Here is a 16,274-nt window from a genome sequence, read left to right as displayed (position 1 = left end):
CACAGGTCCAACTTAATATGTGAAAACCCAAACTATTGCTGCTACCACTATTATTAATAATAGTGCAGGTTACATTTTATTGAGTGTTTACAATGCTCCCTACACTGCACTAAAGCACTGTACGTGCATTATCTCACTTGGTCTTTAAAAACATCCTGGTGGGCAGGTTTTCTTATTATTCCTGTTTTTCAGAAAAAGAAAGTGAGACTCAGAAAGATCAGATATATTCTGCCCAAACTCATACAGCCAGTGAAAGGCAGATCTGGGACTCAAACCAAAGCTGGTGTGAAGGCAAAGGCTTGAAGGGATTTTCAAGCCGCAGGGCATGTTTCCTCTGCCCTGTGAGTTCGGCTGTTCTTCTTCCCACTGGAATGGCATTCTCATTTCAGCGAGGTGTTTTCAGAAAACAGCAGTCTAGTGTCTGGTCTGCCACTGATATCTGAGCTGGGTGTTTGGGGTTTGAGGCTTCTGTTGACTGGCTCCGGGAGAGCGGCTCACTAGGCGTTAAAACAGCTGAAATCATTTGCAGGAAACCGATACCAGCATGGAATGTTGCATCAAACGGTACTGAGAGACAGACCAGAGCATACTTCCTTCTGCTCTGCTTGTAAACACGGTAATATGTAATCACAGAACCAGCTCCAGCCTCCTTGCCACCCGCCATAGCAATCTAAGAGATGCAAATTAACGCATCAGGTTTCCATTTTATAACTAATGTAATAAGCAAAAATGTATTGGAAAGATTATTTAGTACTGGTGTGTGAAAGTGAAATTTATATACAGTGCTGAGAAACGTATGATTTGGTCAGTCCTTTTGGAAAGCACCTTGGGAATCAAAAACCATAAAATGGAAGTACTCTGGTCTGGTAATTTCACTTATAATATTTTCATTGGTAATGAAAGTGCAAAAATTTTATTTTACATGTTATCATTTCCTGATTAAAATGTGAAAAGCCTAGATAGAAGATGTTAGGTGCAGTGTTGCTTACATTATAATAAAATAAAATGCCCAAATATCTGTTGATAGGCTAATAACATAAAGTTGCATGGGAGAGCTCTGTGCAGCTCTTACAAAGAATTTATGAAATCTAGCCATTTGAAAAGTTTAATTATATAAAGGTAAGTGAACATGAAAACGCAGAGTTATATTTATTCTGTGCCTTGCAACTTTGTACAATATGCATTCATATAGTTAAGATCAGTAATAGTTGATAAGAGTGGTTTATGGGTGAAATGTTGCTGGATTTGCTTTATTTGACATTTTTATGATTGGGAAAATAATGAACATTAGGGCATAGTACATACACCTCAACTCTGATGTACAGGTCACCTGTTACACTGATAACATGTGATTTTGGATAGTCCCCCTGCCACCCAGCATTTGAGAGACCAAGGCAGGAGTACAAATAGAGGTCCCTCGGTCTGCAGCCTGCTGTCTCCTCTTCATCGGACACACCAGCCTCTGCATCTAAGTCCCTTCTGCACTGTCTGTGAACTGATGGAACTGTGTCACTGTCAACTCTAATATGTGTAGACTGATGACAAGCTGCAGTGCGAGCCCTGGGAATGGCCTTTAGGGCCCCTGGAGTAGGGATTTCTGGGTTTCCAAGACCCAGGGTGTGGGCTGAAAGGACACGTAGGTTCCACGTGGCACGCTGACTCAGTATATGGGCTCTTGGCTCAGGGGAGTGAGTGTAGCCAGAGGGCAGCCCAAATGGGGTGCTCTGAAGTGCGAGCCCCAGGACTGAGGCCCCAGTTGCCCAGGTCTTGGAGTCAGACATTGACATCAGGCATATGAGCCCAGAGTCGGGAATATTTGAGCATTTGGGTGTTAGAAGATGCCTGCGTCTTTGCTTTCTATATTAGCAACAGATGCAGCTTTCAGTTGGTTGCTGCTTTTAGTCTCTCACAATATGCACAAAGCCAAATATTCAATCATTATTTCCTGGGGATCACAAGTAAGACCTTGGCTCTTTATTTTCTGACATGACCTAAGGAATCCGACAAAATCTTTCTTGCTAAAACGCTATTATTCTCTTCATTGACACTCATCCTTTTCACCAAAAGCTACACTGATAACATGATTGGTCCAACTAAGCCCCATTTCCCAGATGTTACTCCATTAGATTAGAGCTCACTCTCCAGAGCTTTCCTCCCTTAATGTGAACACTGTACATCTTGGTGGGGGGTGGTTCCTAGCTATTTCCATCTGCTTAGAAGGACCTACTGTCTTTATTCAGTAAACAAGCTCCCATTCATTCATTGGTCCCAGTAATATTTATTAAGCATCTGCTCCATACTCTCACAGAGCTAACAAGTAAAAAGAAATAGATACGTCATGTAGAAGTTGGGTGCTGTAAGAAAGTGTTGGGACCTGAGTGATAAGGACTCTGGGAGGGTAGGGGGAGAGTGCTTCCTCAGAAGAGGAAAATGTCGAATACAAGGTCCCTGAGACAGAGGAATTGGTGTGCTCGAGAGACAGAAAAAGAAAAGACACGATGTTTGAGTTCCAAAGACAGAATCCAGAGGTGCTGGTTCAAAGAATGAAGCCCTTTACCCTAGACGGTCCTTTGTCTCTAGTGCACTCTGTTTCCTCTGAGGAGAAAAAACCAGCTTGGGTGTTGGCATCTCACTTAAGTGGATGAGGAGGGGCATGGCCATCAGAGGGGTCTGTGAGGAATGAGGCAGAGAATTACAAGGAAGAAACAGAGGACTCTGTTAGTCTGTGATCCCAAATCCCAAGCAGAGGGCAGAATATGCATCATTTGGGGGTTGGTACTCCAAAAAGGAACCCAAGAACTCCTCTTCCATTGCATTTTCCCATCGGACAGTCCAAGGCAAGTCAGGATGGCAGTTACGTTCACTCATGCCTCCTTTATATCTATTTGCTTATTTAAAGCATGAAGCCAAGATCAAATCCCTGACAGACTACATGCAGAACATGGAACAGAAGAGGAGACAGCTGGAAGAGTCACAAGACTCACTTAGTGAGGAGCTGGCCAAACTCCGAGCCCAAGGTAAACAATTGACTGCTTTACAGTATTGAGCTCTTGGCCTATATCAGATACTCTCTGGTTGGCTGAACTCATGATGTTTAGTTTTGCTCAATTACAGCATTTCTCAATCTATTGAAAACAATGGAATAATTGTAGGGTGGGAGCAGTAAAAAAAAAAAAAAAAGAAGAAGAAGAAGAAAAAGAAGAAAAGAAACGTCTAGAAGACTGCCCCCACCCAGTATCTGCTCCTCTTCCCTTTTTCCCTTGGTCCACCCCGCTTCCTGAGTCAGAATCCTCTCTCTTCTGCACTCCCTGCCTCCAGCCTGTCACCACGGCCTGTCCATGTGACCTCCCAGGTGCTTCTCTGCTTCTGCTCATCTCCACCTTCATTTTCACCATCCTTAATCCTAATTGAGAGTTGTGGCTACATCTGTCTATGGAGGGTCCACACCATCTGCTCCTGGCAGCCACTGCGCTGCATCCCAAGGGACTAGTCTAAAATCACATTCTATCTTGTGCCCAGCCCCATGCCAATACCCCTTCCAGGGTGTCCCTCTGCTCTTAATATAAAGTCTGAATTTCCACCAATGACTACCTGCACCCTCCATCCTATGAACAAGCTCTTCCCTTTGCCAGGCAGCCTCCTGATACCCTTTGCTTAGGGAAGTACCTGACATATAGGAAGCACTTGAAAGATAAGAATAAATAGAAGACATCGAAGAGAGGTAACTAGAAATGCAGAAGCCAGAACAAGATTAAGAAGGTGTGCATTGCGGTGAAATGGAACATACCTATTATGAATTGCAATGAGAATTGTTAGAGTCCTTTTAGGAAAGCATTTTGAAAATAAATATTAATAATTGTAACACTTTTCACATCTTTTGATCCTCAAATCTCAAATATTCATTGCAGAATTCCTTGTGTTAGTGGGGGAGGAGAAAATGCCACCTAAATGCCCAATAGTTGAATGAGCTATGGGATGTTGTTTAACGGAACACGTACTGGAGGTGAAATGTGTTGAGTCTGTATAGCCATGCTTACGATGCATCCTTAAATTAAATAAAGATCATAATATGCAATCTTAACCTTCACTGTGGTTCTAGCATTTAAGAATCAATGGATGCTTGTGTTCCAAGGCCTGCAGATTAATATTTGAAATGAAAATGGTTTTGATAGGGTAACAGGATTGGTGATGATGCTACCCTGCTTTTATTTCCCTTACCGTTAATATACTTATTTGCTCAGTAAATACATTTTGTTTCAATTCACAAGGGAAATTTAAAAAGATTGAGAACATCCTCACCCCGCAATGACCTTGTAATGTATTCTTTATGTGATAATGGATAAATGTTAGAGACAGAGTGCTCCCCCTAAGACTTCACACAGGAAAGAACTTTTGTTTCCTGTAAAGGGCTTCTGAAGTAGGACCATGGAGTAGAAATAAACTGAGGCGAGAAGATCTGAAATAAGTCAGAGCAGACCAGATAGAAGGCATAATGACTAGAATGTCATTGTTTTAACCATCTTGCTCTGCCCACCATCCCCGCCTCAGCCTGCCATGGCGTGCTCAGGGAGCACCCCTGGCCAAAAACAGGCTGGGACCGGCTCCCACCCGAGGTGGGCACACAGCAGCCCTGCCCCCACTATGGGGCCTTCCTGTTTAATCTGGAGAGTGTTATTTTATATTTCTATTTTCTGTGTTCTTACCCTTAGATTATGTTTCCCTGCTCTAGATTCCTAGAGAATAAACAGCTTACCCATGGGAGGTAAATGAGCTCTTTCTGGAACTCTAACAGTGGCATGAATCCAAATGGCACTAACATTCACACAGGGCTTTGTAATCTACAAAGCAGGTTAATGTACACTGCCTCGGGGCTTGCCCACTGAGGCCAGGTGGGGACTGGTCGGTCGTCCGAGCTGTGAGGTCGTAACCAGCCAGGTCAGTTCTGGCCGAGAGTGGCCCACTCCAGGCTCGCACCTGTCCCCGACAGTCCCCTCCCTCTGGAGCCCTCCTCAGCCAGAAGCCCTCCTCCCGGTCTCAGATACATACCATGGGTTGTAGTTGGTGATGTAAGCTCACGTTTCACTCTGTGGCCCTTCTTTTGTCTTTTTACTTAAAAAAAAAAAGGGTTTTTTTTACCTTTGGATGTGAGTTTTGCCAGTTAAATCTCAAATTATCGTTTAAAATTCACAACAGAAAAAATGCACGAAGTCAGTTTCCAGGATAAGGAGAAGGAACACCTGACCCGACTGCAGGACGCCGAGGAAATGAAGGTGTGTGTGCTGCCCCTTTCATGTAGCCCAGCATGCATTAGGACTGCACTTCTTGTTCTAGGGAAATCTCTCCTTCAGAGATGGGTGCGGCAGTGCGGGAGGGGGTGGTGGGCCGATGCTGGACCGTTCTCACAGTGCTGCGGCTCGGGACTGAGATGGAGATGGAAGTGTCCAGAAACCCCGCGACGTCTGTAGTAATAGCCGCACCGCCTTGGTACGTTTCTTCCCCACTCCTGGGATGGAAGGAGAGAGCAGAACCCCCAGTCACTACATGGGCCACACTGTTGAGTTAACTTATGCAGACGAGCTTGTCCTTTCTTTGAATGAAAGAAAACATGTCTCCTCTTGACCTTTTTATTTTCTAATTTAAAAAAAAATTATGTTTTATTTTTGGGAGAGCGCAAGGCGGGGAGGGGCAGAGAGAGGGGACAGAGGATCCGAATCTGACAGCAGCGAGTCTGAATTGGGGCTCGAACTCATGAACTGTGAGATCATGACCTGAGCCGAAGTCAGATGCTCAACCCACTGAGCCACTCAAGTGCTCCTCACCTTGACTTTTTAAAAGAAGCACTTCAAATGTGAATTTTCATCTTATACATAGAGATCTTTATTTTTGGTTACATGTAAAGTAGTGAAGGAAAGTGTAGGAAAAATGAGGGAAATAAGATTTTTAGGTGAATAAAAGGAGATATGAGAAAATGTAGAATTGTGCTTCGGACTACTAGTCCCTTTGGGTGTAAGCGCATAGTTAAAACAGTGCCCGTGGCATGATCCTCCAGCCTCACCGTGATGGGCCCCTCCCCTGGCTTCATATGGCCGTGTGAAGACCTCTTCTTTGAACATCACCATGAATCTGTGCAGTGGGGAGGGCTGGGGCAATTATCGAAATTTTACAGGTGAGGAAGGGTGGCTCACACAAGCTACATGGCTCGTTTGAGGCACCTGAGTGGTCAGAGGTCTGTGCCCTCCGACTGACCTGGCTAGAGAAGCCATGTAGCGCCAGTGAGCTGCAGAAGGTCATGGGAAAGCTTCTTATTTAATTAATGGGCCGATTTGCTCCCTGGCCCACAATGTTTTATAATAGATCTTTGGGTTTTGTTGTGCAGTAGAACAGGGCGGGTTCTGAGGGCCCCAGTTTGGGGATTTGATGGCGGAGGGATGTAGGGTAGGAGGCAGAAACGATCCAGGGCTTGTCAGAGTGTGGGCTGTGAGCCAACAAGTGGATGACACATTTCTCGTGGCCTGGCTCGCAGAAGGCACTGGAGCAGCAGATGGAGAGCCACCGGGAAGCTCACCAGAAGCAGCTGTCCAGACTTCGGGATGAAATTGAGGAGAAGCAGAAAATCATCGATGAGATTCGGGAGTGAGTCGGCCCAGGGGCTCTTGGGATATAGGGGTGGCCATGGAGTCTTCGGCCAGCCTGGAAGGATGCGGCGTAGAGCCGAGGTCTGCTCTCCTCGCCCTGTGGGCCTTGTGCTCCGCCCTGTGCCACAGTGGGTGACACGCATGCCTTCTGACATCTGTCTTTCCACCTGGAGCTGAGCCTCGGGGTGGGGGGAGGGGCTCTGGTGGGGCAGGTGGCGCTCTGTCCTTCCTCGTCCCTGAGGAGCTGGGGTCGTGGTGGGGCCTCAGCTGGGTACACACATGCCCTCCTGGGTGGAAACACTGTCTGTATGAAAAACATACATTAAAAAAACCCTCAAGTGGTCCTGACTCGGGTTCTGATAGGTTAATAAGTACTCCAGAGAAGATTGTCAGCTCCTCACCCAAACTCATAAATGCACCCTGCACAACTCTGCACTGCTTGGTCACATGTGCACACTTTGTAGGGGCCTGTGTCTGTGCTTGGGGACTGTTTGCCAGGATGGCTTCACTGCAGCTCATCTGTGGTGACCTCCCCCTCCCCCACCCCCGGGCCATTCTCCTGTCCTGTCACAGCCACTGAAGGACCCCTGCTCCATAATGATCTCTCCCCTTCTCCCCTCTTACCTTCCTGCCTCATTGTCAAAACAAGTCACCAGGCTGGGATGTGCCTTCAGGGTCCTCTCCTTGAGGGGTCTTCATGTTTTTGCACAGCGAGTCCCTTGGCAATCTCTGAACCTCTTGGCAGAATGATATTTTTATTTATTTTTTTATGTTTATTTTGAGAGAGGGAGAGCAAGTACACAAATGAGGGATGGACAGAGAGAAAGGGAGAGAGAAAATCCCAAGCAGGCTCCATACTCAGTGTAGGACCCAATGCCAGGCTTGATCTCACGACCTCGAGACCATGACCTGAGCTGTAGTCAAGAGTCAGATATCTGACCAACTGAACCACCCAGGTGCCCCTAGGATGATATTTTTAAGTGTCCCCAAATAAAAGATGAAGGCAAACAAAGAAAACCAGTTATGTTGAAATACATTTCCTTGGGGCGCCAGGGTGGCTCAGTCGGTTGAGCGTCCAACTTCGGCTCAGGTCATGATCTCACAGTCTATGGGTTCAAGCCCCACGTCAGGCTCTGTGCTGACTGCTCAGAGCCTGGAGCCTGCTTCCGGTTCTGTGTCTCCCTCTCTGTCTCTGCTCCTCTCCTGCTCGTGCTCTGTCTTACTCTCTCTCTCAAAAATAAGTAAATATAAAAAACTTAAAAACAAAAAAGAAATACATTTCTTTTCACTAACACCTTCTCTGCCCGCTGCCCCCAAGATGTAGACTAAAGGCTTCTCCCACTCCCACTTTCTGTCGATGAAGAGCCAGGTTTCTATATGGGAATCAAGGTTAAATGAGTTACTTCGGGTCACACTGCTAAGTGGGAATCAAACTGGAGTTCGAGTTTAATTCTCCAGACTACTGAGCCACATCGCTCTCAGTGTGTGCAAGCTGCTCACACAGCACATTTGCATTTTAAAAGAGGAAATGGTAACGAAGCAAAGTGTACGTGGTGTGATCCCGGGCTCCGTGCACACTGTCTACCTAAGGCAAGCGCTTTGTGTCGTCTTTCCTCTCCTCATCTGGGACCATCCCCACGCTATTATTCAGGTGGTTCTTTCCCCTTCAAGCGTGTCCTGTGTTCTTTATTCTGATTAATCACCCTTGACATGCTCAACTGGAAGGGGAAAGGAGGGAGGAAAGGAATGAGGGAAGCAGGAGTGTTGGTAAGTGAGTTAGTAAGTATAGAAGTTTTGTTGGTCTGTGCCTTTCAAGCAGACTCCGAACTTTCCTTCAGATAGTGCAGAATCTGTCCCTTCACAGCTGCCCAGGCAGGGCCATACAAGGGGTTTTATAAATACTGCGTGCGTATGTTGACCAAATGTCCCCAACCAGATGGCAAGTTTCCCTTTTACAGCAGACCCGGGGCTTTCTTTGTATTTCCTCTCTCTGTACCTGCTCCTTGCAGACTTCACACAGTGGAGCTGTCCCTGTGTCAGCCAGGAATTTGGACTTAGAAAATGTTCTCAGATCATTAGACTAGAGAGGAAGGGAAGGTTGAAATGGCCAAATAAGGTTTTCTGAGTGTGGGTGTGTGCAGTCTGTAGGGTAGACAAAGCAGAATTCTTCTGACTGCGCTCTCTTTTCTCTGTTTTTAAAATATCAGCCCTTTTCCTATCTCATTATTTTCCCCCCAAAGCTCTTGCACAAGCCAACTATAAATATATTCTCAAAGCCTTATGTTTCATGCCTCTGAGATGTCCCCAGAAATTAGTTTTCACTTCGGCAGGGAGGAGGCTGAGAGGTTGTTCTCTGATCCCTCAAAATCCTCTAGAATTGCTGCCTTCATTGCACAGAACTAATGGGGTTGGAACAGAACCACGTCTTCGGCTGGGTGACTCGGAATTTCAGACTAATGTGGAATGTATTGCTTTTTCCTCTCAATTTCAGTTTGAATCAGAAGCTGCAACTGGAGCAGGAGAAGCTGAGTTCTGATTATAACAAGCTGAAAGTGGAAGACCAGGAGCGGGAAATGAAGCTGGAAAAGCTCTTGTGAGTGTGTTTCAAATATTTCCTCGCCTTTCTCTCCTCCCTGCGGGGTCTCGGCAAGTCTGCTTCTGTGATTCAGATTCCTAAACATTATGGTCAGGTCGGGCCAAGGCTATTTGTGTGAGTTGGTTTGTTTTGTTGTTTGATCTGTAGATGCAAATGTTATCTGTGGAAATCTCTGATGCCCTTTCGGTGGTTCATGATTTCTTTTTTTTTTTTTTTTTAATTTTAGATTGCTCAATGATAAAAGGGAACAAGCCAGAGAGGACCTCAAGGGGCTGGAGGAGACAGTGGTACGTCAACATGCTTCCTTACACAGTGTCATCTCAGAGACCCAATGAGTTTGTGATGTGTTGAGTTTGTTTATTCTAAAATGTTATCTGTGCCCACCTTTCTCACATACCATTTTAGACAAAATGTTTAGGCAAATACTATATATTTATACATTCTGTTTAGACAAAACTTTCTGTGGAAAAGTGAGAATTGTAGAATTTGTTTCTCAACTCTGGAGACACAATGATTAACCATCAGTCTGTCAGTCCATCTGTCCGTCCATCCATCCATCCATCCATCCATCCATCCATCCATCCATCCATAGTGCTATTACCCTGGAGACCCTGAGGAAGAATTGAACTGACATGCAAATCCATGCCTGAAACGTTAAGGTTTTGCACACTGTAGCTTTTTTCCACTCAACATTCAAGAGCACCTAGTGAGGGCTGTCATTCTTCTAGGTGCTTGGGTTGTATCAATAAACAACAAAGATAAGATCCTGGCACTTGTGAAGCTTACCTTCAGCTGGTAGGGAAGACAGAGAGTGAACAATAAGGAAGGAAATCATGACCTCCGTTAGATGGTTCTGGAAAGTACAGAGGGTGGTGGCTGGCGGAGGTTCCATGAGGAGGTGACTTTTGAGTAGGGACTTGGAGCAGATGAAGAGCAAACCTAGAAGGGCCTTCCAGGGAAAGGTGATAGCCCTTGCCCAGGCCCTGAGGTGAGCCCACTGCTGGTGTTTTGGAGTGACAGCAGGGAGGTCAGTGAAGCAAGGGGGAAATAGGAGGTGGGCACAGAGAGGTCAAGGTAAGAGCAGTTGCAAGCCAGGAAGGGCCTTGAGACCTGCAGGGTTTGGGGTAGAAGACTGACAGATCAGAAGGGCTCATTATCTGAAATCCTGTTTGGTTTTCTTCATCCTGCATCTGAATTCATTATGTTTGTTTCCTCTGCTTGAGGACATTTCAGCTGCTCTGAGGGCCCTCGAGAGGCCTTCAAAGTGCCACACAGCCTGTGTTTGAAGACAGTCTAACCCACCAGAGGCTCTTGGTTTGGTGAAAACATATCTGGTCATTTAGATACAATTGTTTAGATAGCGTCATACATTTTATTCCATTCATGTCATGTGAACTTATGTGGGACCGTGCCTGTCTCCAGAATCTGGTGACCCTAGGCTGTAAGGCTGGGCCTGATTCTGCACTCCGGCTCCTGGGTTGATGTTAGTTGCTCCCTAAAGCCAGGTGGAGGGACAGAGGGCACAGTCCACTCAGGACAGAAGTAAGATGACTGTGTGCAAAGTATCTTGGGCCATCCCAGCATGGTGGAGAAGGCAGTGCAGGGGCGGCTGGTTGTAGGGGAGCCTGAAATGAAGCCATGAAATTGCCTTATCTATGTATTACCGGAGAAGTGATACCCACAGTTATAGAGGATTACAAAAATTCAGGAAAAATATTGAACTTTAAAATGGTCCTAGATCCCCACTAGCCAGATATAAGTGACTTTCCAGCACCTTTTTCCTTTCCACATAAGACGCCCCCCTTCCCAGTCACCTGCTGTACCTGCCCTTCCGTGCCCTCCCTTAGGTGCTTTCTCACGGTCACACTCACACTCGTGCAAAGCCACTTGTCTGCTCGTGCACTCGGGTGCACACCCACACCACATGGTCTGCAGTCCTGGTCACACCCGCAGACACTCCCTTCCACGTTCTCGTGTGTGTGCCGGCCCCTCCACCCTCACACCCATGTGGCTCCTCCTCTCTCTTGCTCTCTTTCACCACTCACATCTCACACATCACACGCATTCAAATTTTACATCCCAAATTGGAACCTCATAGCCTTTTTTCACTTAACCTGCCCTCAGAATCTTCCTCCAACTGTAACCGTTTTTCAGGAACAGACTCGCTGCCCTTGGTTGGCTTTGCTAGAACTCTCCAAAGCTTGAGGTCTCTGCTGGCTTCTGGAGTATTTGGGTGAGACTGGGGTGGGGGGTTGGGATCCTGCTCTCCAGGGGTAGGACCATGAGGCCCACTCGGGGAGTTAGATGATGTTGGAAGTTGTTGAGGATGTTTTGGGACTCCAGGCAGCCACGGGGATCTGGGGCTGACCCCACTTGCTGTGTTGATGGACCTTGTGTTTACACCTCTCTGGGCTCACCCTTGCCAGCCCCTGTGACAGGAGGCTGAGCCCTGAGCTTTTACCCAGAGAGCAGCAGCCTGTAACATGGAAGACTTGAAAGGAGGGAGTCAGGTGGGGTGAGGAAATGATAATCTGGGGCTGGAAAATTTATTGCTGTGGGAAAGCCAAATGAGAGCTGTTTAAGACTAAATGTCAGTTTGTTAACTATGTCAAAGGTTTGTACCTGCCCCTCCTGAACTGCCGAATTCACCTAGGAGCAAACAAAAATGAGACACAGTTGCCAAACTCAGGACCCCATAGTATTTGGTACTTAAGCTCCCAAGGAGATGCCTGGCTCTTTGACAAGGCGCCTGTGTCTTCTCCTCTCATTTCCCTTTGGTGTGATGCCTTTTAATGGAAAATATTTGCTGTATTTAGAGTTCAGTCAGGAATAAAATCCCTGAAGCAGCAGGGAGAACATGAAAACCAGGAGCCGGGGGTCTGAGCCCCATGGGCCGGGGCCTGGAGCAGCGTGTCTGCATAAATGTGCGCTGCATCTCTGGGCCTGTGCCGGAAGGTGGCTAAGCCTTGGACAGGTCCGATGTGCGGTGTTTCCAGAATCACAGGCCTGCTTGGCTTCCCGCAGAAAGGAATCTGCCACATCTGAGGAAGCAGTGGACTTCAGATGGCTCTTATTTCCACACGGAATTGCAGATTGGACCCAACAACAAGACCTTAAATTAACATAGAACTTTTTATTCCAAGAAACTTAGTATTTTCATGTCTTTATGGCCTGTTTCTTTTTTTCTATGAGCCTATGTGAGCTGCACCTGTGACACTCTGTGTTAAGTCAACGTAGACAAATTAAAAAATAGAAATGCAAGCTTATCTCTCTCTTCCTTTATAGGAAAATATTTTGCAAGGAATGAATCATATCTTTTTTCGTAAATACATGGAGAATTAAATGAAAGTAAATAGTTTGGTTTTCTTTTTTTTTAATGTTTATTTATTTTTGAGAGAGAGAGAGGGAGAGAGAATGGAGGGGCAGAGAGAGAGGGAAACAGAATCTGAAGCAGGCTCCAGGCTCTGAGCTGTCAGCACAGAGCCCAACGTGGGGCTCGAACTCATGAACTGTGAGATCATGACCTGAGCTGAAGTCAGACACTCACCTGACTGAGCCACCCAAGTGCACCAATAGTTTGGTTTTCTGATCTTGTTAACAAAAGTCTCAGACCCTGGTCTTAGCAGTCTAATTCCTAAGGGTTCATTTGTAGAAAATAATTCTAAATGAAGAAAAAAATGCCCCCAAGAAGTTAATTACAGCATTGAAAATATTATAACAGAAGGAAACAGTAACAATAAAAAGAAACCATAAAAGCCTACTGAAGAAATGGCTGTCAAATGTGAGGCATCAGTGAGTTAATACTAACTAATGTATACTGGTAACTTACAGTGTGCCAGAAACTGTTGTAAAAGTTTTATAAGGATTATCTCCTTTAATCTTGACAACTATGAGGCAACTACTATATTGATCCTCATTTTACAAATAAGAAAACTGAGGCACACAAAGGTTAGGTAAGTTGCCCGGGGTCACTTGGATAAAAGGTCCGCCACCGGCCTCATCCATGAGCTTTGTGATGTAAAGCAAATGAAAATGGACCACGGTCCAGAAAAGGGTGGGGAAATATGACAAATGTCAGTCAGTGGGCACCTGGGTGGCAGAGTCTGTTGAGTGTCTGACTTTGGCTCAGGTCACGAGCTTGCAAGTTCATGGGTTCAAGCCCCACATCAAGCTCTGTGCTGACAGCTCAGAGCCTGGAGGCTGCTTCAGATTCTGTGTCTCCCTCTCTGTGTGCCCCTCCCTCGCTCCTGTTCTGACTCTCTCTCTCTCTCAAAAATAAACAAACATTAAAAAAATAATAAAAAAAAAGAAAACTGTCAGTCAGTTTAGGTAAGAGAGATTGTAGGTAACTTTCCATTTAAAATGGCATTTTGTATAATGTGTATGTGATAAAGTAGAGGCGAAAAGGAATTCCTTCTGGTACAGTACAGCCTACTAGGAACTTTTGGGAGAAAACTTTTTTTAAAGTTTGTTTGTTTATTTAATAGAGAAAGAGAGTGTTTGAGGGAAGGGCAGATAGGGAGAAGGAGAGAGAATCTTAAATAGGATTTGTGCTGTCAGTGCAGAGCCTGACATGGGGCTTGAACCCACAAACCATGTGGTCATGACCTGAGCAGAAGTCAGATGCTTAACTGCCTGAGCCATCCAGGTGGCACATAAGAAAACTTTTTTTTTAATGTTTACGTTTTTTTGAAAGAGAGAGAGAAGAGAGAGTGCAAGCAGGGAAGAGAGGAGACAGAAGATTTGAAGCAGGTCTGTGCTGACAGCAGAGAGCCTGACTCGGGGCTCAAACTCCCAAATCGTGAAATTATGATGTGAGCCAAAGGGACCTTTCCCTATGAGAAAGCTTGTTAACTTTTGTTCTTGAGGGGAGAGGAAATGTTCTATTTAGGACACACCCGATGAGGAGGCTTTGTTCTAGTTTACATTTCATTGCTTGAGTTCCCAGTATCTGACCCTTAGGATGCTCTTGAGAAGGTTAAGGAGGTGGACAGAACTGGGGGGAAGGTCAGGGAAGTGTGGGGGCACCGCAGCCATACCAGTGGGCTCGTAGAGCATGTCGGGGGGAGGTCTGGGTCACTGGGTTAACCAGATGTTGATGGCCTGGCACCCAATCCATCACAAAGTCACCGTGTTTCCCCCACCACCTAAGTGGCATTTCAACAATCTTCTCTTCCAGTCTCGAGAACTGCAGACTCTTCATAACCTCCGGAAACTCTTCGTCCAGGATCTGACTGCTCGGGTTAAGAAGGTGAGTTCTCTTTTGTGTGAACAAGACTGAGAAGAAAAGAAAAGATGGCCAGAAGGAATCATTTTCAGTTGAACTATCACTTCCTTAAATTGGGGCTGGTTATGCTTAAAAATTAATTACCTCAAGCCAGAGAATGCATTAAAAGAATGTACCAGAGGCAAAACAAAACAAAAAAAACCCCCAAAACCAAAAAAGCAAAAAAATGTGGGACAATGTTTCCATCTGATTTTTTCTTCTTAGTAAAAGGAAGTCATAATCCTCTCCCTGGCCTTCATTTCAAACAAGCACATAGTTATCTGGCCGCAGTGTGAGAGCCGCTGTGCATGATGCAGGGAAAATCCAGAGGGCTCTCGTCAGGCTGTGCTGCCCCGTAGCCTGGGGAGCGATGCCAGAAACCTGGAGAAATTGGAGGCGAGAGCGCCCTGTCTGCCCTTGACGAGGCCACGAGGGGCGCGGCCAGCGTGTGTGAGGCACTTCAGCGCGGGTCTTACTTGTTCTTCCCGACAACGGCGCAAGTGGTTCTTAGTGTTCCTTGTTAGTGGAGACGGGCTCACAGGTTAAAGAGCCTGCCCAAGGTCACAGCGCTGGAAGATCCAGGGGTGGAACTGAATCCAGTTCTGTGTGACTTCTGAATCCGAGCCTCTTTGATCCTCGCACCTCACATAGTGATCGCAGGGACTCGCCGTGTAGTGGATCCTAGAGCAGCTTGTGGAAGCTTCAGGAAGGAGGGAGAGGTGGAAGCAGCAAGTGGACTGCTCTTTAAAGATGTTTAAATGTGATAGAAAAGGAATAACAGCAGGACGGAAGGAAGGTGTATTTGAAAGTGTGTGTGTGTGTGTGTGTGTGTGTGTGTGTGTGTGTGTGAGTGTGAGTGTGTGAGAAGGAGCTGAGGGAAGAGGTGATATATATAAGCACAGAGGGGGTGATTCATGGGGTCAGATCTGAGAGGGACAGAATTAATAGCACAGAGGTATTGGGCTTGGTATACGGGGCAGGGACACAGTCTCCCAGAGAGGAGTAGTGGAGACATCAAGATGGACACATCTGCAGGAAAATGCATAACAGTGGAAAGATGCATCCAGTGACTTCAAGCCTCTCAGTTAATGTGGAGGCTCGGTCCTCAGTGGAGAAGGAAGGGAAAGAGTGGAGAGGCCACAGAGTCTAGAGCAGGCGCCAGCAGCACAGGGGCATTTGTCAGGGCAGAGTGAAGGGATTGCTGAACAGTGGTGAGTGTCCAGCTGAGGCTCAGCCGTGGATCTGCTGTGGCCTCTGACCACTTGGTTCTAGCGAATCTGGGGACCTGGAAATGGAAACAAAGAAAGGCAGAGAATCATAGGAGAGTTCAAGGGCTGAATGGCAGTGGTGGGGTGGGTAGGTAGTGGCCACAGACATCAAAATAGAAATGACCGTCAGACCTGGACCAGGTAGGAAGGAGAGGCCAGAGCACAGGGGATGGAAAGGGAGACTGAAGAGGCTAGGCAAGATCTGAAAAGGCTTAGTCAGAGGGAGGAGAGAGTCCACGGAGGCTTAAAATCAGACTTCCCTGATTTCATGATGGAAAACTCTCGAGGAAGGACCTAGTGCCCCTCAAAGTGTGATCATCTATCTGGCCAACAACCTTGGTATCACCGGGGTGCTTGCTAGACTCACAGATTCTCGGGCCCCCTCAGGCCCACTGAGGCGGAGACTGGGGCAGGGGCATAGCGATTGTAGTTTTAATGAACCCACCTCTGGGTGAAATTTGAGAACCTTGGATGTAGATGGAAGAGACATGGGTTCGAGATGCACGTAC

General features: G+C 46.4%; 1 protein-coding gene across 2 annotated transcripts in view; it reads left to right on the top strand.

The window, feature by feature from the left end:
* Positions 1–16,274, top strand: part of KIF5C (kinesin family member 5C) — a 151,283-nt gene that overhangs the window by 116,970 nt on the left and 18,039 nt on the right. For both annotated transcript variants that reach the window (XM_029934612.1, XM_029934611.1), the window contains exons 17-22: positions 2,900–3,017; positions 5,194–5,270; positions 6,524–6,633; positions 9,127–9,228; positions 9,458–9,518; positions 14,411–14,482. In XM_029934612.1, the coding sequence (XP_029790472.1) occupies positions 2,900–3,017; positions 5,194–5,270; positions 6,524–6,633; positions 9,127–9,228; positions 9,458–9,518; positions 14,411–14,482 (540 nt within the window). The remainder of the gene's footprint in view (positions 1–2,899; positions 3,018–5,193; positions 5,271–6,523; positions 6,634–9,126; positions 9,229–9,457; positions 9,519–14,410; positions 14,483–16,274) is intronic.

This window comes from Suricata suricatta, chromosome 3 (assembly GCF_006229205.1).
Source record: "Suricata suricatta isolate VVHF042 chromosome 3, meerkat_22Aug2017_6uvM2_HiC, whole genome shotgun sequence".
NCBI classification, from domain to species: Eukaryota; Metazoa; Chordata; class Mammalia; order Carnivora; family Herpestidae; genus Suricata; species Suricata suricatta.
The sequence above is the reverse complement of the archived record's forward strand: the minus strand, read 5'-3'. Positions and strand labels throughout refer to the sequence as shown.